This window comes from Vigna unguiculata, chromosome 6, assembly GCF_037176805.1.
Source record: "Vigna unguiculata cultivar grain cowpea cultivar isolate G323 ecotype 2 chromosome 6, ASM3717680v1, whole genome shotgun sequence".
Taxonomy (NCBI): Eukaryota; Viridiplantae; Streptophyta; class Magnoliopsida; order Fabales; family Fabaceae; genus Vigna; species Vigna unguiculata.
This window is the reverse complement of record NC_140797.1, coordinates 26,943,880-26,969,728: the sequence shown is the minus strand read 5'-3', so window position 1 is coordinate 26,969,728 and position 25,849 is coordinate 26,943,880. Positions and strand designations below refer to the sequence as shown.

General features: G+C 30.6%; 2 protein-coding genes across 2 annotated transcripts; both read right to left on the bottom strand.

Annotated features, from left to right (window-relative positions):
• Window positions 1–8,277: 8,277 nt before the first annotated feature.
• Window positions 8,278–13,981, bottom strand: LOC114188822 (disease resistance protein RPV1-like). The gene is made up of 7 exons (XM_028077467.2): window positions 13,669–13,981; window positions 13,492–13,544; window positions 11,978–12,480; window positions 10,576–11,668; window positions 10,187–10,489; window positions 8,743–10,065; window positions 8,278–8,583 (listed from the first exon to the last, which is right to left on the bottom strand). Exons 3-7 carry the CDS (start codon window positions 12,442–12,444, stop codon window positions 8,572–8,574), a joined length of 3,198 nt encoding a protein of 1,065 aa, XP_027933268.2. The 5' UTR covers window positions 12,445–12,480; window positions 13,492–13,544; window positions 13,669–13,981; the 3' UTR covers window positions 8,278–8,571.
• Window positions 13,982–20,999: 7,018 nt separating this feature from the next.
• On the bottom strand, window positions 21,000–22,916 carry LOC114188421 (uncharacterized). Its single transcript, XM_085675056.1, has 5 exons — window positions 22,688–22,916; window positions 22,364–22,569; window positions 22,045–22,268; window positions 21,707–21,964; window positions 21,000–21,612 (listed from the first exon to the last, which is right to left on the bottom strand). The coding sequence occupies exons 1-5, from the start codon at window positions 22,914–22,916 to the stop codon at window positions 21,000–21,002; spliced, it is 1,530 nt and encodes a 509-aa protein (XP_085531182.1).
• Window positions 22,917–25,849: the final 2,933 nt, after the last annotated feature.

Below are 25,849 nucleotides of genomic sequence, written 5' to 3'. Positions count from 1 at the left end.
ATATTATTTTATGAGTTGTATTTTGCTATGTTAATTTTAATATAAGAAAAATAATTATTAATATTTGACATTTGTTATTTACTATTTAATAATAATGTATAATAATATATTACATGATTCAATTTAACTTAATTTAATTCAATTATATGTAAACACTTTTTTTGGATGCAATAATAATATATGCAAAGTAATGATGTACGCAATAGAGATGTATATCCGAAATAATGTTCAATCTTTTAGAATCCTACAGAAAATTTGAGATTAGAAATTATCACTATAAATAGCGTAAAGTAAATATTTTTTTCAATACCAAAAAGACATACTTATTTTTTTCAATAATATTTTTTGTATACTTTAATAATAATAGTAACAATTAATAACAATAATAAGAACAACCAATAGTACTGATAGCAAACATTTTAAGATTAACAAATAAACATATATTTATACTTATCAATATTGAAGATTTATTTTTATTATATAATCAGTTAATCTTTATTATATAATTATTTAAATATAAATATTGAGCTTCAAATTTTGTTTGACTTATATAGTGATATTTATTTCTTTAATTGATTTTGACAAAATTCAAAACTCAGTTTTTAATAGTTTAATAAACTAAAAAGTTTGTCTTTAGGATTTGAAATTAGCATTTTGTATTATTTGGTGACATTTTAATCTTTTATTTATTTTTATTTAGGCATTTTTATTTTAATTTTTTTATTAAAATTATTAATTGAATTTGTATTTCAATAATCCAAAAGTTCAACTTCAAATTATATTGGTAACTAAAAAGTCCAACTACATGTCAAACCCTCACATCTTGATAACTGTAGTCCGCATCTAATTATTAATTAACTCATTCCTTCTTCATGCTTTGGAAGAAGGCATAGATTTTCTTTTTTTCAAAGTTGAGTGTAACAAAATTAGCATTGACATCAAAGTTCTTTACAATAAGTTGTAATTGGAAAATGTGATATTTTTTCTTTAAAATTTTCTAGATTATGAAAATATGTTTTTCAAACATTGTTAATGAAAGTAATATAATGAAAATTAATTAATAATTGGGACTTTAATTTTATTCTCACCAAGCATTAATTCACACAACATTAATTGTAACTAGAAGCAATTCATTTTTTATGGTCTTAATGCATTGAAGCATATCAATGGGCAGATCCACAATAAACAAAAAAATTTTGCATATTTATAATGCATTGTTATTATTTATTATGAAGACCAATAGTTTTGTGGGACCAAATGCCCATTTTGAAATTCTCAAATCATAAAGTTTGTTGTCAAAGTGCCAATGAGAAAGTTTTCACACTGTAAAACTTCTTTGTCTTAGCACTAGAATGCTTGAACAATAAAATTTTTCTTTCTACAAAATATTTGCATTGGATGGACATCCCTAAAATACTAAAATTTATTATTTTTGGTAAATCTATCATGTTAACATTTGTTTTTTTATCTTTCACAAATCCACAAATACATAATGTGTCATTTTCATTGTATTGTTGTCTTTCAACATTTCTTCTTCCTCATTTCGTGTAAGATCCAAAATACTATATGCGACAATGATGTTAGTAAAAGTTTAGTTGATGTTGCCAACTTTCAAAATAAAAAATTAAGTTTCAATGATGTTATCCAATTTTCCTTGTAGACAAGTAATAGAAACTTACTTTGCATCTTCAAAAAAGTCATAAAATTCTTGCATAATTTCAACTATCTTCTTCAATAGTAAAGACCTACTTTCCATCTTCCCAAAAAAATTAATTCATGCCAACGCCACTACTACAAAGTTTTTCGTTTTTCGTTTTCCAAGACCACCATCACCAACCTTTCACCTTCCTTTTCCAACACTTATCTTCTCACTCATCAAAGTCAATTTTTTGTCTTCTAACACTTAACTTTTCATCTTCTTCTTTAAACAAAGCAATTAATATTTTGGGTTTTGGTGTCATAATGCACTACAAACACACATCTTCCAATTAGGAGCTTCTCCCTACACCTCCAAAGAGTTCTACTACACCCCCAAAAATTTCAAATTTCCAATATTAACTATTCAACGGTAAAAGTTAAAAGAAAAAGATTATCTCTGGCTCTGCTCTGAAGTCACGGGTTCTGTCATAAATCTCACACCCCCCAACACTTCTTAACCTCACTCCTTCACTTTCTCTTTATTAAAAGAGACGTTTTCCACTCAGAGTACCCTAATTTGAAATCTGCTGCTGCTAGGAGGCCCTTTGCATCAAACCCACACTGGCTGGTGCACTGAAGAAATCTACAAGGAAGGTTCTTTGTTTTTCTCAATAGTGGTATGCATTATTCTTCTATTTATGGTTATTATTTGAATGTACTTGGAAATATAAATGAATATGGTTATTGTTTGAACATGAAAAAAATATATTATGTGTAGGATCGTTTCTAAGACTATGTAGAAGTGAAAAATGGATTTGGGTAGATCGTATTTCGAAACCCGGTAAAATCTTTAACCGGCTTTCGAAACCCGGTGAACAAACAGATTTGGAATTGTGAACCGATATTCGAAGCTTGGTTGAATTGTCTACCGGCATTCAAAGCTTGGTTACGAAATTCAAAATCAGTTTTTTTTTTTTAACCGTCATTTGTAGTCCGGTTGATGATTTCAATTTTGTTATTTTTTTATTTGATTTATTTTGTAAGATTTAATTTTAATTATTTTATAATTTATGTATTAATTATTTAATTTTAGATTATTTATATTTTATTTAAAGTACATTAAATAAAATTTTATTATTTTAAATTTTATAGTTACTTTTACTTTGTTAATTTTTAATTAATAATGATAAATTTTTATTTAAAATATTTGCCTTTATAATATCTAGATTAATTATATTTAATTATTTTTGAGTTATTTTTACTTATTCATTATTTTTTAGTTTTTAATGTTTTTATTTATTTATTTGATTTTATTTATAAGATTTAATTTCAATTTTTTTATATTTATATATTAATTATTTAATTTTAGATTTTATATTAAATAAAATTATATATCGGTAATGGAAGTTCGATTGGTAATCTATTTTTTATTTAAAATTGATATTTGTATATTGGCATTCCAATTCCGTTAATTTAGTTTTTTTTATTTATTTTACATATAAGATTTAATTTTAATTTGATTAATTTTACATATTATTAAGTTGCTATTTAATTGTTTTTATAATATATTTTATTATTTTTTCTTATTTTTTAATTTTGAAATTTAATTGTTTTTATAATATATTTTATTAATATTTATTATTTTTTTAGTTCTGAACTTGAGATTTTATGTATTTATTTTTATTACTTTTGTTTTAATTTGTTATTTTTTTATTCATTTTATTACATTATTTTTAATTTTATTTTTCATAGATCTTTTTAGTTATATATTTTATAGTTATTTTTACTTTGTTAATTTTTAATTAATAATGATAAATTTTTATTTAAAATATTTGCCTTTATAATATCTAGATTAATTATATTTAATTATTTTTGAGTTATTTTTACTTATTCATTATTTGTTAATTTTTAATGTTTTTATTTATTTATTTCATTTTATTTATAAGATTTAATTTCAATTTTTTTATATTTATATATTAATTATTTAATTTTAGATTGTTTATATTATATATAACTATATTAAATAAAATTATATATCGACAATTAAAGTCTGGTAAACTATTATTAAAATAATAAACAATAAATAAAATATTAAATAAAATAACAAATAAAAAAATATTAAAAATCTATTTAACACTAAATTAAAAAGAAATTAAATTTTCAACTATTAATAAAGTTAATAAATAAAAATATAAAACAAATACATTAAATAAATTAGTGCAGTTCAATTCAAAAATAGTGCAGTTCAGTTAAAAAGTAGTGCAGTTTAGTTCTGACATAGTGCAGTTCATAAAACAGTTTTGTTTATAACAATTTAGTTCAGTTCATATTATAGTGCAGTTCAGTCTAGTTTATTTTTAAGAAAAACAATTCAGTTCAGTTCGTCTGAATTGTTTTTCAGTTCAGTGCAGTTCATGCGAACTCTTTTTTAGTTCAATGCAGTTTTTGACAGTGCAGTTTGGTTTATTTTGCGCAGCCCTAATTTATACATAAAGCTAACAAAATCACCACAACTAACAAAATATTCAAAATAATTAGAAAGTATTTCAAAATTCAAAAAGAAATTCAAAAAAATAAGTAAAACAAAATAAAAACAAGATTTCGGTTTCCAGTTTGTGTAAAATGAAATTCGTGCTTATCATTACCACTAGAAGCTGGTTTGTATTAAAAACAAATTCAAAATTAAGAATTAAAGATTTAACAAAATATTTAATTTTCAAAAGTTTGAAAAAATAAATAAATAAATATATAATGAATCACAAAAAAATATAAACAACTTAAAATTTTAACAATTGAAACGATCAATTTTCTGGAAAACCAGATGTTGAAATCTGTTTAATTTGTGAAATGGATTTCTAAATCCGTTTTTGAACACAACCGGATGTCGAAAGTCAGTGTATGCTTTCTGTCCAAATCCGTTTTCTGGAAAACTGAAATCCGTTTAATTTTTGAAGTGGATTTCTAAATCCGTTTTTGGACACAACCGGATGTTAAAAGCCAATGTATGCTTTCTTAGTTTTTTTTCTCTTTTCCATGTCATTATCTATCAGTATCTTGAAACACAAATCACTCATTCATAACCATAATCAGCCATTCATGCATTCAGTATATATAAAATGCATTCAGTATATACAAAGCTTAACGTATAAAATGCGTTGATATATGAAAGTTGAACTATAAGATGCATGCATATGATAGTATTTCAGAAGGATGGATGATGGATGATGGACGTCAAACAATAACTTACATACCTTAAGAAGATAAAACTTAAACAAGTGAAAAATGGAACAACGTTTCGATAAACCTGATGCAACCAGCGGAAGTGCAAACATAGTAGACAGTTGAAAGTGAAAGCCGTAGAGGTTCTGAAAAGAGCAATGAAAATGACTTGTCGAGGGGTGCAACATAAGAACCAAATACAACTCTCAACTCTCAGTTCACCTAACGCAGTAATTATTTTAATTACTTTTACCTACTTAAGACAGAGGTAAGTCAGAGGGGTAAAATGGACCACACAATTAATCTTTGGGGGTGCAGTAAAACTCTTTGGAGGTGTAGGGAGAATCCCCCCTTCCAATTATGTGAGCATCAATTATCAACGTGAGCAATTATGCTTTGTGGGACTCAATGTACTGCCAAATACTACTGCCAAATATTGATACGTCGCCAAGTTTGAAGTTTTAATTGAATTTGTCTTTTAAATTTTAGGTGACTTCCTAGGAAGTTTTGTAAAGTTATCATAATTACTTAGTACTTCAAATAACCATTACTTTATTTTATCTTTATATATAACATCATTACTTTATTTTATTTTATTCTTAATTTAATTTTCTTATTCAAATTTTTAGCTACTTTCTTCAAAAAGCTTTGATAATTACTTAGTGACCTTGGCATTCTTACTTTTAATCTTCCACAAATATGTTTTCTTCATTATTTCATTGGACCAAAATAATGGAATTTCATCTCACTATGTGATTGGAAGAAGGTATGAAATTCATCTCTGAACAAAATATACATTGATATCAATGTTTACTTTTCTTTGACAAATAAAGTCCCATTTTGGTTATACTATTTATGTTCAACAAAAGTACTCCTTTTGCATGGTAACCAAAAAGATTTTTAAATTAAGAGCATTCTCAAGAGAAGTAGGTTTTACGATCATGTCAAATAGTTGATGTACTATTATTATATTATTATTATATAATCTATATATTTAATAAAAGTTTTGGAAACTGAAATTGATAGTTTTGTTTAATTAATTTCACTTCAAAAAAAATTCCTTTGTGATTGTTAACAATGAGGTATCCTTAATGGTGTGTGAAAGAAATTCTAGAGGAGAATTTACAATCATTTTTGTTTCCTATTTTTGTTATAATTTTGTTTTATTTCATTATTTCTTATAAAAAAAATAACTTTTCTCTACATTTTTTTGTTATATATTCAAAGATATGGACTTCAAAACTAAAGCATAAAGAAATTGATAAAAAAATGAATAATTATGATTTTAAGCCAACAAATATTTTGTGGCGAGATCTTGGGAGAAATTTTGTCTTTGGGTAAAATGTAGTTGCATTAAAGCAACACCTAAGGTAGTTCTCCAAAATTTTGAACATAATATTAAATTTATATTAAATTAGGATTTAAAAAATACATTAATAATTTTTTTTATGACTTCAAACGTATATTTTTTTGACATCAAATAAATTTTTAGAAAATTTAGAATTTCTATCTGTTTCTTTCCTGGAAAACTTAATTTTTATTATATTAGGTTCCTAAAAAATATATTCAAATATGCTTTTTTTTAGATAAAGAAATCTTTAAGTTAATTATTGTTTTAAAAATCTTATTATTTATTATTTATGATATTCTTTTAGAAATTGATCTAAGCTTCTACATTAATTTATAATTTCTTTAATATTTTATCATATATATATATATATATATATATATATATATATATATATTTATTTATTTATTTGTATTCATGTTTTATTTATTTTTATATTCAAATTTTATTGTCACATTACTATGAGTTTGCAATTTTTATATTATTTTCTGTAAAAAAGACATATTATAAATATATTTTTTTCTATATAAGATTATTCAATTGTATATTTTATATATATTGTATTTATGTATAAATATAAGTTTCCCTCATTTTATATATTTAAAAAAATATATCTAATTAAATCTATGTGATTTATTTTATTACAACTTATTGTATAGCTATAATTAAGGAGGCTGAATTCATTGTTCCATTCAACGTACCCTGTGTATAATGACTTTCTAATTCTTAAATCAAATACATACTTGAACATGTAAAACGATCCATCTAAACATTATTAAATTCAAAATAAATTAGGTTTACAATCATTCTTACTATTCCACCAACAATCATTCTATTTATAATAAGACTAATCCTTCTACCACTACCAATATTCATGAAACAAACCAAAAGATCCAAAATCGATTCAAAAAAATAATTATAAAATAAAAAAATAAATATTATAAATGGGTTACTGAAAACTCAATTGATTAAATCATGGAACCCAGATGAAAATCGACTTATCTTATTTGTATTAGTAAATAGACAAAATTTTAGATTTTTTTTTCAAACTATAACATCTAGATAAACACTTCTTCCTCGAAGACATCAAAACACCAAACTGATGAATTATATATATATAAATAAAACTCTGGAAGAAGAAAAAGGTGCGAAGTAAATATTTTCCCAGTAATAATTATATTAAATGTAACTTTAAAAGATGTCGATTTCAATATAGTTTATTGTTGTTTATAATTTTAGTTAAGTATTAATTGGTATATTATATTATCAATAATATAATTCATTATTATATTTAATATTACTATAAAATAATATTATCTGTTTTTAATTAATTTGTTATAAAAAATGACTGCAATTAATTATTTAATTTTTTCATATTATTAAACTTTTTATTAAATATTCTATTTATAACTATACATAATTATATATTTAAATAAAATTATATAAAGAAATTAATTATATTGGAATAATAATAATTATTTGTATTATTATTAGTATTTTATTAAAATTGGTAGTTATTAATTAACTTATATATTTTTTACAGTATGTTTTTTAAATGGATAAATGAATTTATGTCAGTAAAAAGTAAAATTTAGATTTAGTTTAACAAACAAAGTAGACCACTTAAGCACAAATATCATAATTATTTTCATAAGAACATTTAGTTGTTAAATCATTTTTGTGAGTAAAAGTTAAACGAATTTTTATGCAATTAATATATTTTATTTACTAAAAAGGATAAATATTAACATTAATTAAAGAATATTAGCTATAAATTTAATATAATTAAGTGTTTATTAAATTTAACTTTTGGATACAAGCATTTACATTACTATCTCATTTATCCTATCAATAGCTTTGGAAACCTTTGAAATCCCTAAACACTAAACATCCAAGATTCAAGCAATAGACCTAATAAACTTAGCTTCTTGCCTTAATCTTCCTTAGCACTTACCAGCTTGAGTGAATGTTCCAATACTCCAAGAAATCTCTATCCAAATTCTCATCATGCTTACATAACTAATACAAAAGAAATGAAAGGCCCGAATTTCAACTTTTACAAGATCATGCTCTTGAGCATAAAACATAACCACAATTAATTCCATTAGTTGGTTGCTCCGAAGTCATGAACAACATATAAATGCTTGCACATATAAAATCATCAATCCATTACTATCACAATTTGATATTTCATTCAACAATTGTCTCTAAGATATACATATATATATACTATTAAAATAAATACAATAACATTCTCCCTTTTTCTAAATGATGACAAAATTCACCACCAAACAACTTTTTGTACAACTCTGACTCTTCCACGAAGTTAGCTAGCTCTCCTGTCCCATAATTTCTCCGTAAGTGTTTCAAAAGAAAACCTGCTAAATTGAAGTATAACACATTGTTATTGCAATAGACCAGGCATGATATCTATATCAAGAGAATTTCCAATTAACAAATTCTATATTTGAAGTAGTAACTTCATTTAAGAAATAAAAATAAGGAGCCTAGATCAACGAGTGGGTGAAGTTTCATACCGATGAAGTAATCACATGAAGAAGGTGTTCCCATTCATTTTCATTTTCATTACTTGATCCACCAACTCCTATCTCTCTGAGCTGTGAATCTTTATTAGATACTTCAACGAAGGATTCTAATCCATTTTCACCGTTCGTGCATCTAACTCCAACTCCAATTGCTCTGGATTGTGACTCATCGAAGCTTTGAGTAATAGATTCCAGTTCAAAGAATTCAGTGCTATCACTACCAAACAACTTTAACCCGGATTCTGAGGCATACACCGGGAAGACTCCACACTCTTTGATTCTAACTCGTTCGTCTTTCTGTCGAAAGATGTCATAGTAATTAAATTGAAACTTAAAAGGTATTCCATTAAAATGGTCACATATTTCAACAAACAAAAATACCACGTGATCTGATATTAAAGCTGTGTGAAGTAGTTGGCCTTCGTCTATCCCAACTTGTTCGCTATCTTGATAGATAGAACACGAAATATGTCCCTCTATTGATCCCTCAGAAAGAACGAAACAACAAATGAAACCACACAACTCAGGTAGTGAGAGATAAGGAATAGTTATTGAACTATCTTCAGCATGAAATCCAAAGTCATTCATGATATGATCTCCAGGGAAAACGGCACATCCACCCTCAAATTGCTTAGGATAATAATATTGTTTGGATAAGTAGGGCTTGCAACTCTGTAACATGTGTTCAGAAACTAGTAATTGAGTGAAGACTGTCTCCAAAGAAGTGCAGTTATAGGCTGTCAGCATTTCCAAGGATCGTGGAAGCTCCAGTAGAGACACGAGGGTCCTGCAATCATCTAACACCAATAGTTTCATCATTGAAAGGTTTTTTATGCTTGCAGGTAAACTCTCCACATTAGTTCCACTCAAGTCTAAAAGTAGTAAAGAGAACAAGTGGCCAATGATGTTAGGGGGTGATTGTACGAATGATAGATTGTCGCAACCCTTTAGCAAAAGTCGAGCAAGTTCCGTATTATATTGAATTGATGATGGCAACGAACATATAGCAGTATAAGATAAGTCCAAGCACACCATTTTATGTGATGTCACTGACAACTCCTTAAGAGATGAACAACCTTTGAGGTTCAATCTCTGCAGATATATTGAATGAACATTCAGATTTTCAATCTTTCTACAGCCACTTAATTCCAAATGTGCAAGCTTGGGGAGGGATGATATGGAAGGGTGGAGCTTACGCAAGCTTTCACAATCAGAGAGGTCAATTCTTTTAAGTTTTTCTGCCTTAGATAAGTCTGGAATCTCAACCAGATCTCGAGAGGCTTCTAGGTGAATTTTCTCCAAGTTCACCAGGCTCTGTAACAACAAAATGCATCACGTTGTTCAGAAATGGTTAAATTCACACTCACGAGCTTTGACTAAAAGAGAAACCTATACAAATTGGAGAAACATTTAGTACGTATAGCCACATTCATACCTGAACACCTTCCCAAAGCTTTTTAAGCTTGCTACGACGCATGTCAAGCTCAACAAGATATTCTGCATGAAAATTGGACGACAAAGACTCATGACAAAATCCATCCCAACGAAAATACCTCAATTTATCAGACAGTGACTCCAGACCGCTAGGAAGGTGCACATTAAATTGGCTTGAGTAGTATGAAGAATGGATTTTAAGAAATCTCATGCTAACCATCTTTGTAAAGGAATTAGAGCTCAAATTTAGATCCCTGTTTAAATCACACGTATCTAAAGTTATGGCTTCAACAACTTCAGTTCCCTGAGAAACAAAATTTAGAATAGTAAATTATCATACTAGCTACTTTCTAGAATAAAACGCTTTTACTATGAATCTACAACTTATACCAAGTTATGTTTTAACACTTGATGCACTTCCTCAGGTCTCCACAATCGACTTCGCCTTCCAGGGTCTTTGATAGATTCTTGATCAACAATTTCTTGACCCATTTCTTGTATTAAATCATGCATTTGTATATTATTGGAATATGAAATTGTTACCAGTGCTTTATCTAAAAGAACTTCTATTCCAGATGCTGCAAAGAAATCACAAGCTTCCAATAGATTTGTGACCCGATCTTTATGTTCTCCTTTCAAGAAGCATGCAATGTCTAAAAATATGTCCTTTTGAGAACGATCTAAGCCATCATAACTTAACTTTAATACATTATGAATTTCCATATTTGAAATCTTCTTGAGTTTTCTCAATTCACTTACCCATGCCTCTTTACTTCTTCGACATAAGCTTGCACCAAGAACTTTTAAAGCCAGAGGAATACCTTTGCAATAGGAAATTGCTCTTCTTGATAAATCTTCGTATCCTTGTTTAGGTATTTTTTCTTCAAAAGCAGTCAAACTGAAAAGTTCGAGAGAGTGATAAATACTCAATTCCTTGACCTCATATATCTCATCATTTGGTCTAAAAATTTGTTTGTCTCTAGTTGTAACAATGATTCTACTTCCTGGTCCCAACAAACCATAATCTATAATGAGACATTCTAATTGCTCTGAGGTAGCCACATCATCCAATACAATGAAGACCTTTTTATGTCCAAGCCTACTCATGACAAACTGAGGTACTAAAAGGGGTGAACCAAAACAATGATTTTCATTCTCTAACAACTCAGTAAAAAGTTTACTGCGTAAAGCTTCAAGTCCACCTTGCCTACTTGAATTTTCCCTTACATTTGTGAGGAAGCAACCACCTTCGAACTCGGGAGAAAATTTGGCATACAAAGCAGTAGCAAGGGTGGTCTTTCCTATGCCACCCATGCCCCATATTCCCAGGGTTCTAACTTCTCTTGACCCAATTCTTAGTAATGATTCAATTTGTTCATAATTTTCTTCAATTCCAACCAGCCCTTTAAGTTGGGTTGGGTATCTAGCAGTCAGTTTTCGCAAAATGTCTCCAACAATGTCCATAAGGAGCTCAGATTCAATCCTAGCACATGAAAATGGGGAACAGAAAGTATATGATGTGTTGTAAGTCTAACAAAAAAGTAACTTCACTGCAAAAGTGTTAATTGCATTGACAAAAACACACAAATGAATGAACAAAACTATATTTGCCTAATCTGATTTCATGATTTGGCTAGTCTGTTTCAACTATAATTTGATATATCTTTGTGATGATTATATCGTTGTTATCTTTCTATTGCATATAGAATCTAGTTTGGCAGCTGCAAATAAAACAAAACGTTATCTTATTTTTCTTTCAAAAAGTTTGCCCCTCTTGAATCATTTTGTTTACCTGTTTCGAGAATCCCACCCAGAAAAATTGGCTACTTCAGCAAGAGCAGCTCTCCATTTGTTGCACCTGAAGTCTTCCTGGTGTTTTACAAAGGCTTGCTCATAGCTCCCAGTTTGCTTCCTCACATGAGATGGGTCTATGTTGTAAAACACTGGAATCACAATTTGTCCTTGGATTTTCCGACATTCAAGAATCTTGCTGAGTTCTTCTAAGCACCACTTTGAGAAAGCATAATTCTCAGAGATGATCACAATAGAGACATGAGAATCTTCGATTGCTTTGATGAGTGCCGGTGAGATTTCATCTCCCTTCTCAAGCCGGTAGTCAATATAGGTTTCTACCTTCTTTTGCTTCAAAACCTCATGAAGATGGTTTGTGAAGTTCATGCGAGTGTCCTCACCTCGAAAGCTTAGAAAAACATCATATTTTTTAGAAGAGTTAGAGGAAGAAGCAACATCACTCATCATCGGTTGCTCTGCCGTTATGAATTCCTACGGTTGTACCTGAAATGATTATAACACCACACTCAACGAAATAAAAAGAGTTTACATTTCAATGTGTTCTTGACTCTTTTACTTTGATATTATGCATAAATCTTTCTACCATGGGATCAAACAGTTCAAACTTCAAAGCTCTGCTCACTTACAAAAGAACAAATAAACACGTTTGCCAAATTGCTAATGTGATGTTGAGCTGTTTTGAAAACCTTGGAGATTTACTTTTCCTTAATTACTGCCTTGCATTTTGTTCGGTTCGCAATAATAACAAGCAAGAAACACAAAAACAAGATTGATAGAAAACGCTTTTGTTGCCCGGAAAGTTCTATACCCAAAATTCTCACCAGATATAGTATCATCCATACACATAAAGTACTCTTTACATAGAACCTAATAAATGGAATAGCAAAAAATTCTTAAAACAGTTAAGTCTAAATATTTAATACATGTGTCAAATCATAACACATGTATCAAACAATTTTCCCAGATTTACCTAATAGATCCATATTAAACATCTTTACCTAATTCATCATTACGGATGTCATTAATAACAAGCAAAAAACACAAGAACACATTGGAAGAAATCACTTTTATTCACTGTAAGGTTTTACACACAGAATTCTCACTAAATACAATGTGTCATCTATACACATAAAGTGCTCTATATATAGAACATAACAAACGGAATAACAAAAAACTGCTGACAGTTAAACCTTAAACATTTAATATATACATGTGTCAAAGAGTTTGTCTAGACTTAACAATACTAAGCATTCTCCTGGTAGACAGTCTCTTGTGTTCTTCACTAACTGATCATAATTTAGAGTTAATCATCACACATTTTTACTTGGAAACCCTGATAATCCATTTGGGCAAATCAGAAGCTAAGTAAATTATTTGATATTAAAAAGAGAATGCCTAATAACATGATAAATATTGCACTATATCAGGGCACATAGAAACCTAAAGTGTCAAAATTCAATCTTCCAAATCAGATAAAAGAAAAACACAGCTCACCGTCAGACAGATGCCACTGCTAGAAACTATGCAGTATGTTCAAGACACTGCAGCTGTTAAATAGACAGATCGTTTAGAAAAACAAAAAAAAACACTGTGAGCATTGAATACAAATTGCTAAGTAACAGAGTACTTAATATAACTTTTTTATTTCTAACTGAAAATGGTGAAAAATACCTGACCAGTGGATCAGAGAAGAATGAACACAAATGCAGATTGTTCGCTTCAACCCAAGAGCTTCAGAATTCCTGCACACAATAACTAGACAACAATTGCATAGTCATAAATAAATGAGATTAAAGAAAGTTCAAAGTCGCAGTGAAGTATGCGAGCAGAATTAGATAAGAAAATATGAAATGTCATGTGAAACTCTCGGGTTAGCTTCGTTCTAAGCATGGACTGCACATCCTCTAAGTCAACGCGTTTCATGTCTCTTGACTGTTTGACCGGTGCAAAGTCGCACGTTCTGTTATTTTCAGAAGAAGAATGAATATGAAAGGTAGGATGAATCCAAGGGTTGAAGACTGATTGTTAGAATTTGTGATGCGTCACTGTCATCAATAGTTGAAGACATTAAAATAAAAGAAGATTTTGAGAGAGAGAAAAGGATTATTCTTTATTTTCATCGTTTATTTTAATTTAGTAACTATAAAGGATAATTTATCACTATTACAAAATAAACAGTATAATGAGCAAATATCTTAAAGATTGCACCTGTATTAAATAAAATTAAATTAAATTTGACTAATTTTTACCAAATGCTAATTAAATTTGATAAGGATAATTATATGAAATTCATTTTCTCTATAAAACTATTAACAATACATCATTTTGTAAAAAGGACTTTTTTAATGTCTAATAAATGCACACACTAGAAAAACCGTTACAAAAGTTATATTAACATAATTTAAATATTTAACATAAATTTTTCTAATATGCACAAATATATTAATAAGTCATAAATATATTTAATAATTTAGGGACTTTTATTTAATCAAACTACTTAATTTAAAATGTTTTAAAAATAAAAATAATATTAAAATATTATTTTTAGGCTGATTTTATAATATGAAATTAAATTTAAAGTTTACATAGTTGCCCTTTAAGTAAAGCAAATGCCAACAGAGAAATCGTTGAGATGTTGGGGGCAAAGGAAGATTTTGGTTTTACAAGTATTCCGTAGTTGGTAACAGAAAACTTTTTATTACTTATTATAATGTATAAATATTATTATTATATGAAATCATATATAGGATACACTTAATATTTTGCCATTTTAGTTTCCTACGTACTAAAATGAGTTAAGTCATCTTACACGGTTTGATAAAGAAGCATCAGTTTAATTCGATTTATTATATGGTCAACCAAACATTTTCTAAACCAACTAGGTATTAGTTAAATGGATTAAGTAAGTAGATTTAAATCCTAAATCCTAAACCTTAAATACTTATTTGGTTCCAATTTCGTGAGTTTTGTTTTGTTTGGTTCTTATTTTTTTGAAATGTTCAAAATGGTCCTAATTTTTGTAGTTTATAGTCAATTTGGTCCTTTTTGCATATGTCGTTTAAATCGTTAACGAAAGGTGAATAATAGCTGTCACATGTCACTCCGTGGTTTTTTTAATTTTTCTTTAATTCTTTTTTAATTTTAAATTTTTTTTTAATTTTAAAAATGTTGTCCAAGTGTCAAGTCAGCATTGTGACACATGACGGTATCTTGTGGCTTATATTCAATTTGGTCCCAATTTTCGTTAATTTTGTTCAATTTAGTCCCAATTTTCGTTATTTTTGTTCAATTCAGTCTCAATTTTGTCTCTATCCAAAATGACCAAATTTATTTTTTATATAAATATTATATTGAAAAATTTATTTTTATTAAAATTTACATTTATTTTAAATATTTATTTCATTATTTTTATACCAAACCTAACTATATTTTTGGAGGGAAACTATTATATATGTTTGATATTTGGTACATGTAAAAAATAGGGTTAAAGTTAGCTTAAATTAGAGGAAAAATTCTTCATTGTTTTTAAAATTAGAAGGAAAATTCTTTATTAATTTTTAAATGATTTGGTACAACATTTATATAGAAATTAAATTTGGTCAATTTGGAGAGGAGCAAATTGGGACTGATTTGAACAAAATTAACAAAAATTGAGACTAAATTAAACAAAATTCACGAAGATTGGGACCAAATTGAATATAAGCCACTAGATATTGCCATGTTTCACAATGCTGACTTGACACGTGGACAACATTTTTAAAATTAAAAAAACCATGAAGTGACACGTGGCAGTTACTGTTCACTTCCGTTGACCATTTAAACGACGTTTGCAAAAAGGACCAAATTGACCACAAATTACAAAAAATAGGACCATTTTGAACATTTCAAAAAAATGAGGACCAAACGAAACAAAGCTCACGAAAATTAGGATCAAAAAGGTATTTAAGCCAATTAATTAATAAGGATGGCTACCACGATAGAGGCGGATATAATTGTATCATCCTATTTTCATCCTCATATTTAATCAATATAAAATATTTCTCCTATTCTCATAGATTAATTAATTCTTTTTTATAAAAAATAAAAATAATATTATCAAATATCCAATATCAAAAAAATATATTATTACTTTTTCAATGTTGAATATTTAAACAAAAAATTATAATTATATAAATTTTAAATAAGAAAATACACTAATATAGATTTGGACTTTTACGGCACCTTGATGCGATTAGAAAAGAACATAAGCATATTCATACACGGTGGCAATTTTTGTAATTTCGGCAAACTTTTATGTCCCGATTGTCCAAATAATTGTGACATAAAGGGTTTTCTGCCTCGATTCTAACATAACTAAGGCATAATGTCTTTCAAAATTTTCAAATTCGCACTCTTTTAAATATTTTTATTTGAATTCAAAGGATTAGGCCTCAGTTCTCTCCAAACTGAGGCATAAAAGCTATTTTGCCTTTGTTGGAAAATATCTGAGGCATAAAACTATCATATTTAATTATTTTATACGAGATATATGGCCTTGGGTGAATTGGGAATCGAGGCAGAATGGTAATTTTTGGACTTTATGCCCTGGTTCCTCAAATAACCAGGTAGAAAGTTATGTTAAAAGTTTCCAATTCAACTCAGATTGCATTGTTCCTTGTTCTTCCTCGCGAAACAGTAGATCGTTCCTTGGTTCTCTTCGTCGCGAGTTTGTCATGCAGCATTGTTCACCACCGTTCTGTCGCGGTTGTGCCACCAACGGACCTCCACTTCGCTACCCTTGTCGTCCACCGTTTAACCCCGCGATTTGCGGTATTTTCTTGCCTTTTTCTCTGTTTTTGGTTGAATAAGCTTGCACCATCATTTTTTTCTTCATTTTTGCACCATTAGTTCATGCTTATGCAGCATTGAGGGTTTCGCGTCCAGGCACGATGATTGCAGGTGCATTGCCTACGTGGTGGTTCGAATAGATCTAGTGTCGTGGGGTGGAGATGGTGGCAGTGTAGTGGTTGTGAGATTCTAGGTGGTGGAAGCTCTAGCGTTTGTGGTTCTAATTTTTTTTAATGACTATTATGCCTCGGTTGCCTCCAGAACCAAGGATGTAAGGCTCAATTTTATGCCTCGATTCACGATCGAGACAGAAAGGTCACCCTTTTTTATCTTGGCTGGATATGTCTTGGTTCTTAAACTAAAGAAAAATGGCCAAAATAACCGCAGCCACAACCCTTTCCTGCATTGGTGTAAAGTTGTTGGTGGCTTATAAAGCTGTTTTGTGATTGTGTTTGTCTATATTGTTGGAACGAGGTACAACTTTGGCATCTTTGGTGGGAGTCGTTGGTTGGAAGGAGTTTTGCTGCTTGGTGAAGCATAGGTATCATTTCTTCTTGGGGTTTCATATTCCTTAGGGTTATTTACAAGATCAAGATCACAGAAAATCATTTTTCTCTAAATCTTCTTCAAATGTGTGGGCACAAAAACGTAGATTTGCCTAGATCCTTAGTAATGCTTGTGATATTCCTTTCTCATAATTGTCTTCTCTTTGTATAAAGGAAGATATGGTCTCTGTGCAAATTTTTGTAGAAGTTTATCTTGTTGGTCTAGAAAAGTGTAAAAATTATTTGCATGGGTGTATTTTGTTAACAAAAGGGGATAAACCACTTACACATCTAGACCTTTGTAAAAAAATTGATGTGGCTTGGAAGCATTTGGGTAAATGGAAGGAAATTTCATTTGGTAAAGGGTTCTATGAATTTGCCTTTTCTTCTTTAGAAGACATGCGAAGGGTTTTGGATGTTGTAACTTGGAATTTATCTCTTGAAATTTTTCATATTTTTTCTTGGACAAAAGATTTTGTCCCAGCTTCCATGAAACTCATAAAAACTCAATGTTAGATTTGCATTCATGGTCTTCCTTTAGACTATTGGCAGCCGAAAGTGATTTTCTCAATAGCACATGGAATTGGTACACCTTTATCTTTAATTGATTATACCAAGAATAAGTCTTGAGGTTTTGATATGTCTTGGTTGATGTTGATTTGTTATCTGATTTGCCCAATCAAATTTTGGTAGAAAGACCAGGATTTGTGTTTATTATTGATGTGAAATATGAAAAATTGTCTCTATTTTGTTTAATTTGACAAATGACTGGCTATGATCTATCTAATTGTAGACAGTTGCAATAGAGGCCAATGTACTTCTAGTGAGGACAAAATAGTTGGCACAAAAATACAACAACATTATCGTCCTAAAGTGGTTGATGAATTGGATGGGGTTAAGGGCTCTTTAGCTCAAGTGGTGGAGCCTGTGGTGGAGCTTGCAGTGGAGCCTATAGTAGGGCTTGTAGTTGAGCTTACGGTTGAACCTGTGGTGAAGTCTTTTATGGTGCAACCTATTGCTTAGTCATAGTCTAAGTCAGTGGTGGATAATCATGATAAGATTTGTTTTAGGATTGGATATTCTCTTGTTAAGAATCTTGATGGTGATGTGCCAGTGGAAGGCCTATATGCCTCCTTTGGAGGATATCACTCTCATTGTCAATAGTTTGCAGGGTTTATAACAATTAGATTCAACTCATAGTAGTTTAGTGGTAGTTCATGTTCCTTTGACACATCTAAGGAAACTCGTTTTGTGGGTGAATTGAAAATAGCTTCTAAATTGGCTAATATGCTTGATGAGAGAGAAGATTAACTAAAGAGGAGGATGAGCCGGTTCAAACTATTAGAAAACCTAGTAGGAGTAGGCCAAAGAAAGCTAATACTAAATCCTTCAAAGCAAAAACTTCTAAAAGTTAAAGACATGTTAATAAAATCTTCATGTATTGTAGCGATGCCTAACATGAACTTATTGGGAATAAGAAAATTAAACATTATGAAATAAAGTTAAAAAAGTTAAAATTATCTTTTTAAATTAAAAAAACACTAATATTCAATTTTAAAATTATTTCAAATGTTTCTTTTTGTTTTTCAAATTCAAATGAAATCTTTTTTTATACATTAATAAAGATTATAAAACACAACCTAGAGAAAAAAGATTAAACTAATAATAATTCAAATTTAAACATAGATTTTCTTTCGATGGTGATAAATAAGAATTATGACAATAATATTAAATTACTATGATAAATTTAAGTTTTAAGCCCCTAACAAATTTGAAAACTTATACCTTGGTCTTTGTTAAGTTTTTAGAGTTTTCAAAATAATTATATTTTTCAGTTTAGTAATTGTCCTTTATTTCTTTGTTAACTAGGTTTATCTTACTCATCACCTTACTAAATTGTGGTTATGTTATTTTATAATTTTATAATTTTATAATTTTAATATTTTATAATTTAATTCTCTAATTCTCTAATTTTATATCCTTTTGGTTGTCTTTTGTATCTATAAATAAGGGCTTCTCCTCTTGGTAATGATACACAAAAAATTTAGTCTCTAGTTTCTCTTCTTCCCTATTTTATTTTACAACATGTTATCAGCATGATGTTCCAACCAACTGAGTTCGTGAGCACTAGCGGGACCATTTTTTTTCTCTCTAACAACAATTCTTTGCATGCCTCAACCTAGGTTCTTTCTAATTTTTTCCTCATCTACAATTTTTATCTTATATACCTTATATTCTTTTTTTTTTATAAGAATTGTTTAACTTTATCAATTTTTATCTATGTATTATTATTATTATTAGGTTAAAATACCTTTTTGGTCCCAATTTTCGTCAACTTTTTTCAAATAGGTCCCAATTTTTGCGGGGTGCTCAAGTAGGTCCTAATTTTTGTCAATTTGATTCAATTAGGTCCTAATTGGGTAACGCTGTTTAAATTGATAACGTTTCACTATACAATTAGCTTTTCCTTGCTACGTGTCGAAATACTAATCCTATGTGTCCGTGTTTCTTTACAATGAGGTCGTTAATCAGTGGGTTAAACACATTACGTTTTTAATTAAATGCAAATAATGAAAATTAAAAAATAAAGTGTTAGGGTTTATAAAAAGTCGAAGATGCCATCTCGTGTGTGACCTTGCTCATGCTTGGAACGTTGAAGCTTTGTTGCATGTATGTCTCGGACCCAATCATCTTCTTCATACTGTAATAACTGCGTGCAGCGTAGTGTTCCCTCTTCTCGCACCCAAGCTTTAAGACCCATTTGTGATTGTGGGGAAGCTGCAATTCTGAGGACAGCAAGAACTCCGAGAAATGTGGGTAGAAAGTTATGGGGTTGTGCTAACTACAAGGTAAGATTGATTGAATTGCTATTGTTCTGGGTATGTCTGATTTAATGAATCTTTTATGTATTTTTTGTTCATCAACAGCGCCAGAGTGAAGGTGGTGGTGTTTGCTGCAATTTTTTTAAATTGTGGTATGAAGACGTTGATGAAGAAAAAGAAGTTATTATTGTGAACCAAAACATGAAGATAGAAGATCTCGAGAATGTAGTTAGGGCTCTGAAGAAATTGTTTAATGTATTAGCAGTAGTGGTTAGTATTGTTGGGTTGATAAACATTGTGATGTTGACGTTGATGCTAAAAAATTGACAGAAAAGGGTTGTAATTGTGAAGGTAATGATGTACGAAGTTTCCAAAATTATGAATGAATTAAGTTATTTATGTTCAATCAGGTCCTCAATTGTGTTAGTTTTGTTCAAATAGGTCCCTACTTTTGTAATTTATGTTCAAATAGGTCCCAAAATTTAAAAAAGATGTTTAATTAGATTGTATACTAGATAAACTTTTCCTGTTTAATAATGTTCTTAATAGAATAAATGGCATTGTAAGTCGTATAATAATGTCAGTACTAATAAAATTTTAATTGATAAATAACCAAAATCCTCATAATTGTGATTAAACAAGTTGTTCTCCTTCACCATAATCCTGAATTAACCAACTTACAAAATGAAAAAGTCTGTGATCCAAATGATCCAAAAATGGCTAATGAATTTTACAAAATAACAGCCATCAAAATACAAACTTGAAGACCAGATTACATATACAGTAAAAGGTCGCTTAAACAAGTTTTTCAGACTGCACAATTGGTTGGTTCTTGAGATGGTTGGGTTGGTTGTGGAGTAGCAGAAGTTGGTCCCTGAGATGGCTGGGTTGGTTGTCGAGTAGCAGAAGTTGGTTCCTGAGATGGTTGGGTTGGTTGTGGAGGAGCATCAATTGGCTGTGAGGACTGTACTTGTGTAGGCAGTTGTGGGCAATGTCTTCTATTGTGCCCCAGTACATGACAAACTCTGAATCTTTTTCTATGGCCACCTATTCCTAATTGCATGTCATCTTTCCTCAACTCCCATTGTTCCAGCATTCTCTTTTTCTTGGGTCGCCCAGGCATAATCCTTTTATGTGGAGGCATGACATCTGGGAAATCAGTGGTGGGCCACATGTTTTGTCCATTGATAGGGTAGATAATGGAGTTGTGCATCTCTTCAAAACTTGATTTCCTGAAACATAGGGGGATATAATCTTCTGCATTCAAGTTCAAGAACATGATGGCAGCAAGTGCATGGCAGCACGGGATGCCAGTTATCATCCAGTTCCTGCAGCTGCAATCTTGGGTGTCTAGGTTGACAACATACTTGTCACCTACCATTGATAGGTGTGCAACTTCAAATACTTTCCCCCCAGCACAACTACATTAGAATTCATATACACATATCAGATTCTACATCAGAAATCATCAACACAGATCAGGTTATACATCAACAACACTTAAATAAATCATACCTTGGGATCCAATATCTAGTTTTTTTGGATTCTTCTTGTAGTTTGCTGTTAATTTTAGGACAGATTTGCCCCTCCATTTTTTCCAGCTTTTGTCTTTTGGATTGCCACCTCTTCATCATGTATATTCGTATGTCTTCCAACATTGAGATAACAGGCTTGCTTCTAGCATCAGCAAGCACACTGTTAAATGCCTCTGTCATGTTATTTACTACTGTGTCAGTGACAGCATTCCTAGTGAATCTTGATCTGGACCAAAACCTGTGTATTAACAAACATTAATTATGATAAGTCAGTTTTGATATTAAATAGTATAAAATAAATGAGATTTCAATACAGACCTAGGTGGTATAGCAATGAGGTATTTGAAAGCATCCTCATTCTCCTTTTTTATATCTCTCATTACCCTTTTCCGGGCCACAAGGTGTGTCACAGTTGCTGCCTTCCACATTAAGTTCTTCAACTTTTGGCCACCAAACCGTTTTTTGAAATTAGAGTACAGATGCCTCATACAAAATCGTTGCTCTGCACCAGGTAATAACTCCTGAATTGCAAGCAACAGACCCTGTTTCACAGCAATAATATGCAATAAAATTAATACAGTAGATGGCTATAAAATGCTAAATGTGAATAAAAATAATTGCATGAACAGATACAAACCTTTTGTTGATCTGACATAAATGTACATGTCCCACAGACTTTAGCTCCTCCTAGATCATCCACTAGGATTTCCAAAAACCATTTCCAAGTCTCTTTGTTCTCTACCTCCACAATGGCGTATGCTAGAGGAAGCATCTGGTCGTTGGCATCCCTAGCCACTACAGTTAGCAACTCGCCCCCATATTTCCCTTTGAGGAAGCAACCATCTAACCCAATAAAGGGGCGACAAAGCACAAAAGCATCTTTGCATGCTTTGAAACATGTGTAAAACCTACCAAATACTGACACCTTGCATTTCATCCACTTTAACTTTGATTGTGCTACCTGTATTGCATCTCAGAATTTCATAAGCATAATCATGTATTCTTCGAAATTGTTCTTTGAATGACCCTTCCACTTGGTCTGAAGCTAAGGATTTTTCCCTACGAGCCATAGCCACTGAAATACTTGTATTCCACTTCCTCAACCCTTTTTCTCGCACATCCTTAATCTTGAATTTAGGATTTTCAATCAAAGACTTCTCTACCTTCTTACTAAGCCATTTTGGACTCATAATCTTAAGTTTAAACTCCCTAGAACAGTTATGCCTATCAACCACTTTTCTTAGTTGTCATGTCTTGCGTAATGGAATATATGCAGCATATGCGGACCATTCACATTTTCCTTGTGCCCCCATACATTTCACCCGCACTCTTTGTTTATCATTTTTAACCTATTTTATGTTTCTACCAGAATGAACTGCATAAGTTATTATGGCTTGTTGGAAATGTTCCTTATCTATGAAATTTGTGCCCACATCCCACCTATAGTCAACCATGGAATTTGGCATGACAAATGTCCCAAAAGGACCACAGCTGCCCCCTTCATCACCTGAACTTTCATCAACACAACCTTCATCATCACTTTCGTTAAGACTAAGGAGGTCATCTGATTGCCATTCATCTCCTGTTGTCTCTCTATCCGAAATTACATAACTACCATCTTCCTCAATGTCACTATATTCCTCTTCCTCACTTCCGTTCTCTTTTTCAGTATGTTCCACCTGGTCAGACTCTTGCTCATTATTCACCTCCACACTCCTTTCAAACAAATTGTGATCACCATTGTCCAAACTGATCTGGACATCAACAAGTCCCTCATCCTCATGTTGAACTCATTCCTCACCCCTCAAGTGAGATTGCACCTCACATTCACTTAAACCATCACCCCCCATCTGCACTTCAACCTAAACCTTATGAACCTCCATATTAACCTCCTCATTAACCTCCCCGTGAACCTCCTCATTAACCTCCTTCTGAACCTCCTCCTCAACCTCCTCCTCAACCTCCTTTTGGACCTCCTCCTCAACCTCCTTTTGAACCTCCTCTGCCCTCCCCACTCTCTAACTCAGCCCCACAAAGCAAACCCTATTGATCCTCTAAGTCGTTTTCCACAACTTCTGCTTCAGATATACCATGCACAACAAACATATGAACCTGGCCATAGTGTTTGGCAATGTGCATCATATTTATTGCACTTTTGTCATCCTCCAACTTATACATGGCATTCTCTATTGCATACCATAACTCCTTAATATTAACATACCCCATTTCCCTTATTTCCCCTATCACCTCAAAATAACTCCACTTGTCTGGGTCACAACCCCAAACAATGGTTTCCCCACCTATGTAATTAATAGGACCATGTTGTTTAAAAAGTCCACCATGGTGGACCACAACTTCGAAACTGTCATCACACATTACACACCACTTTTTCAAACAAGTGATATCTGGCAGATATAAAAGAGAATTGTAAGCAAAGTCCACAAACACATTTAATATGGCATAAAATATTTGAAACAACACACCTAGGGTCCACGAACAAAAAAGGGACCACAACTTTCAAACAAACCACACCGACATCGACAAAGCACGCACACAACCCCAATCCACTAACAAAGATGTTCAGGACAAACGAGTGGGACACTACAACGAAAATCAGAATGCCATACAATAGCAGACAATGACAACACAATAGCACAATAAAACAAACAGAACCGCTTTCGAAACAAACACCAAGCCAATCGCAAACGACCAAAAACAAAATCGCAAACGATCAAAAACCAAAAACGAAAGCGAAAGCGCTAACGCAATAGAAAACCTAACCTGGTATCGATATCTGCGATGAATTGACGATGATCCCGTAGCAATTGCACACCACAAATGAAGTAAATTCCCTCAGCGAGCGAGCGCAGGTAACCTAAATCCCCAATTCCCTCAGCACAAACCTAAACACGTTTAACCCCTTTTACTTTTTAATCGCGCTGCAATTTCTTTTTTATTTTACTTTCTTTTATCTTTTTTTTTCGTTAAATCTTGTTAATTAAAGACTTAATGTGTTTAACCCCCTAATTAACCATCTCATTATAAAGAAAAACTGACACGTAGGATTACTAAATGGACACGTAGCAAAGAAAAGCCAATTGTACAGTGAAACGTTATCAATTTAAACGGCGTTACCCAATTAGGACCTAATTGAATCAAATTGACAAGGAAGAATTTGAATTTGTGACATTTGATATTACCCATGCAAAATTTGAATTTGTGACATTTGATATTACGAGGAAGAATTAATTATATTGGATATTAGATGTTGAACTACATTTAAATGCAATGGGTTTTGATGATGTCATTAAAAAAGAAATGCAGCATCAAAACTATTTTGCTCCTGCAACAACAATATCGTCAAAAGGGATTTAACAAATATATTTGAATTTATTTCATGCTTTCTTATGACTGAACAAAACAATGAAGTTTTTTTGATGAAAAATCATGATACCCGCACAAGTGGTTATGCTCCATTCCTAGTAGTGAATGCAACAATATTTCTCATTCATATTTTCATGGTCATAGTCGTGGCCTTGGTTGTGGTAGTGGACAAGTTTATAAAATAAATTTTAAAGAAACATTTTATCACCAGAAGTGGGACAATAACGTGAAAGAGGGAAAATAATAACAAATAAGATGAAAATTTATGTTATCACTACAGAAGTAAAGGTCATTGGAGTTGTACGTGTTATACACCAAAGCATCTTGAAATAATGAGAAGAACATGGACACACACTTTGCTTATGAAGATAATGTTTTTGATTGTGGCAATATGGATGTCACTTATCTTGATATTGTTGTTTTTTATGCTAAATCATATTGAAGCATTAATCACCTAAATTGGTGATGGAAATTGTCAAGAAATAGATTTTTTATTTATTTAAAGAGACAGAAGAAGTCTCTACATGATGAAATTTTTATTATAATTTAAGGTGAAATTTTTTATGGTAGTTTTATTATATATATTGGTTTAAAATAGGCATGTCTAATGTTGGTTTATGTATGGGTATAAAAGTCAAATTTTCTTTTATATTATATATTGTATATGTGAACTAAGTGTATGATGAACATTTATTATAGATCTGACAAAGTAATTATTATAATAGTGTGAATGGAGATA

Coding starts and splice junctions, on each gene's coding strand:
- LOC114188421 (XM_085675056.1), bottom strand. CDS start 22,916: ATGAGTCCAAAATGGCTTAGTAAGAAGGTAGAGAAGTCTTTGATTGAA. Junction 22,269..22,363: donor TTATGTCAGATCAACAAAAG/GTTTGTATCTGT, acceptor GCTGTGAAACAG/GGTCTGTTGCTTGCAATTCA. Junction 21,613..21,706: donor ACTAGATATTGGATCCCAAG/GTATGATTTATT, acceptor ATTCTAATGTAG/TTGTGCTGGGGGGAAAGTAT.
- LOC114188822 (XM_028077467.2), bottom strand. CDS start 12,444: ATGATGAGTGATGTTGCTTCTTCCTCTAACTCTTCTAAAAAATATGAT. Junction 10,490..10,575: donor AAGTGTTAAAACATAACTTG/GTATAAGTTGTA, acceptor TTTGTTTCTCAG/GGAACTGAAGTTGTTGAAGC. Junction 10,066..10,186: donor AGCTTTGGGAAGGTGTTCAG/GTATGAATGTGG, acceptor TTGTTGTTACAG/AGCCTGGTGAACTTGGAGAA.